Source organism: Telopea speciosissima, chromosome 10 (genome assembly GCF_018873765.1).
Source record: "Telopea speciosissima isolate NSW1024214 ecotype Mountain lineage chromosome 10, Tspe_v1, whole genome shotgun sequence".
Lineage (NCBI taxonomy): Eukaryota > Viridiplantae > Streptophyta > Magnoliopsida > Proteales > Proteaceae > Telopea > Telopea speciosissima.
In genome coordinates, this window is record NC_057925.1 from 5346532 (window position 1) to 5349594 (window position 3063).

At 43.4% G+C, this 3063-nt stretch overlaps 1 protein-coding gene across 1 annotated transcript; it reads left to right on the forward strand.

Annotated features, from left to right (window-relative positions):
- The first annotated feature begins 272 nt into the window (after positions 1-272).
- On the forward strand, positions 273-1825 carry LOC122641521 (serine/threonine-protein kinase UCNL-like). The gene has a single exon (XM_043834780.1). The coding sequence runs from the start codon at positions 293-295 to the stop codon at positions 1655-1657; it is 1365 nt and encodes a 454-aa protein (XP_043690715.1). The 5' UTR covers positions 273-292; the 3' UTR covers positions 1658-1825.
- Positions 1826-3063: the final 1238 nt, after the last annotated feature.

A 3063-nucleotide genomic window follows, 5' to 3' on the forward strand; every position in this document is an offset into this window, starting at 1 on the left:
CAAGTCTACAACACATAAGACAAAAGCAAACACTGTTCGTGTTACTGTACTATTTATGATACACAACTTAATTCATCTGAATCGTACAATTCACTTTACTTTTTATAGATAATCAAGACCGTCAGATATGATTGTGGGCCCCACTTAGAAAGTGGGGTATATATGCTTTTAAAACAATAGTATTGATATGTTGGCTAACGACGAAACAGATCGAAACTTCTCCATTAAAAAAGCGAAGCTTTAAAATGCAAAAAAAAAAAAAAAAAAGGCGAAAAGATTAAATTAAACAAAAATGAAATCAACCCCTGAGCTCCGAATCTCCTCAAAAGCAAACCTTTCTTTCCTCTTTCTCTCTCAACTCTCGAAGTTCTTCTCTCCAGCTCTCCCCGCCCTTCTTCTCTCTCCGTCTTTCTCTGTCTCTGTCTCTCTCTGTGTAATGATGGAGAAGACGTCGCCGGAGCTAGACTTAGACAATCTGAGGGCGATCAGGGTTCTTGGAAGTGGAGCCATGGGCACTGTGTTCTTGGTTCACGATCAAACCACAGACCCATCTGCCTCTTCACCTTTCGCCTTAAAAGTGGTGGAGAAATCAACCCTTTACGGCAAATTCGAGGGTGATCGACGAGCAAGATGGGAGGTTTCCGTTCTATCTCGCCTGAACCACTCTTTCCTTCCAAATCTTCTCGGCACTCTCGAGACTGATGAGTACATGGCTTGGGCGGTTCCGTACTGTCCCGGCGGCGATCTTAACGTCCTCCGCTACCATCAAACAGACCGTGTCTTCTCCTCCTCCGCCATCCGCTTCTACGTCGCTGAAATCGTATGTGCACTCGAGTATCTACACCGTATGAACATCGTATACCGTGATCTCAAGCCGGAGAATGTCCTCATTCAACAATCCGGCCACATCACCCTCACCGACTTCGACCTCACTCGAACTCTCAAACCCAGACCGGCCGGCTGGGTCTCCGAACCGGAAGTGCTTGATCTTGCAGCGGCGAAGGATAAACCGAAACACCGCAGGAACCTAACCCGGCTCATATCGGTCGTATCGGAGAAAGGTGGGTTGACGAAAGTGAAGTCTGCGCGTGTCTCTCCGGTGAGTCGAAAGAAACCGAGTTTCTCCAACGGGGAACGTTCCAACTCGTTCGTGGGTACGGAAGAGTACGTATCACCCGAGGTAGTACGTGGAGAAGGACACGAGTTCGCCGTCGATTGGTGGGCTTTGGGAATTTTAACGTACGAGATGATGTATGGTTCGACGCCGTTTCGGGGGAAGAACCGAAAGGAAACGTTTCGGAACGTTTTGATCAAGCCCCCGGAGTTCGTAGGTAAACGGACGGTTCTCATGGATTTGATCGAACGGTTGTTAGAGAAGGACCCCACACGAAGGCTCGGGTACAATGAAGGAGCAGTGGAGATTAAAAGGCATCCTTTCTTTAATGGGTTGAGATGGGATTTGCTGACGGAGGTGTTACGACCGCCGTTTCTGGCGTTAAAAGACGAAGATGAGACTTTCACGGAGAAAATTAAGGGTGGTGGGACAGATATTAGAGAGTACTTTCAGAATCTAAAGGCTCCGCCGTCAGTTCCTCCGTCACCGTTACCGTCGCCGTCATCTGAATACCGGGTAAACGTTTCGTTGACGGAATTCTGACTAGCTAGTCTCTCTCACAAGTGTAATTACTTTATAGCCTACGAAAGAAAGTTACTTTCGCCGTTTGTACATACAGAGAAAAGACAAATCATATACCTGATAATGACGTTAGAAGAAAGGAACTTTGTATTGTTTAAAGCTAATTTTCATTAAAGCTATTGTACTTTAAAGAGTAATTACCCGGTACGCCGGTGGTGTATAATCGTTGGCTTGTTGTGCACGAAGGCCCCGAAGTGTTCAACGGTGTAGATCTAAAATAGTGGTACTTGGGAAGTGCACGTACGCCTTGCCTTTTACGGCAATTCATTCCCTTCTTTTTTTTCACTCTAGGTCGAGAGATGATTAGCCGTCCGATTAGTGAATTTTCAATGAATCTGACGGTGGAAAAATGCACTTTTGAGCTCAAAGTGAAATCATGAAAAGGTGTAGATGATCCAACAGTTATGATTTCACACGGTGGGTTTGGCTATGATATCAGTTTCCACTAAGAAGGAAGAAATGTGAGTTTACCTCAAAAGGATGAAAAGGGGGTAGAAGGGAAGGGAAGGGAAGGGAGCGTTATAACCAATAGCCATGATTCAGTGTATCTCGCCCCTTCCTAGATTCCCGTGAAATCTAGTGTTGTGCCTTTCAATGTTGGATTTGAATCCAGAGGAAATTCTCATGCATCTGTATTTGCTCAAATCCGCCCCTGGTTTTAGGGCCTAGATCAGGTCTGAAAAACTTTGAGGTAACTCACATGGAAGTTCGGAGTAACATTTTCTGCAGTGTCTTAATCTTGTGGTGTCTTGTAGTTCGGGTCTAAGAGTTCAACATATGGAAGATGCAACATCTAATGGTGCCAAACTCGAGAAAAAAAAAAAAATGAGTCAATCGAGCTCACACTGTTGGATGAAGCATCTTTTACATATCGAACTCTCAAGCCCAAACTGCATGCCGAGGATTTTAATCCAATTAGCTCCTTGTATATGGCATGTAACGACTCTTTACAAGGCTTTGTGATAATGTATCCTTTTTTTCTACAAATACCCTTTACAATACTCTTAATGGCAATACAGAGAGGTATCTATGAAAACAGAAGGACACATGTTGTCGAGAAACCATATGTAAAAGCCTTCTTAATTGAGGATACGGACACATGGTTTTTAGGTTACATGGAGGGAATATTGTGGTTAATCGAAATCCATGGACCATAAAGAGTTATTTGAGAGTTCGGATCATCTATGTATGCGATCGGATGTTGATCATTCGATTATGTTTCATTCATTGTACATCGGTGCATGCGATCTATCTTGGGTGTGGGTGTCAATAAAGCCGCTGGGATGTTGATACATATTCCATAGGTATATATATACTATATATATATATATATATATATATATATATATATGTACTAATATAATACT

Coding starts and splice junctions, on each gene's coding strand:
- LOC122641521 (XM_043834780.1), top strand. CDS start 293: ATGAAATCAACCCCTGAGCTCCGAATCTCCTCAAAAGCAAACCTTTCT.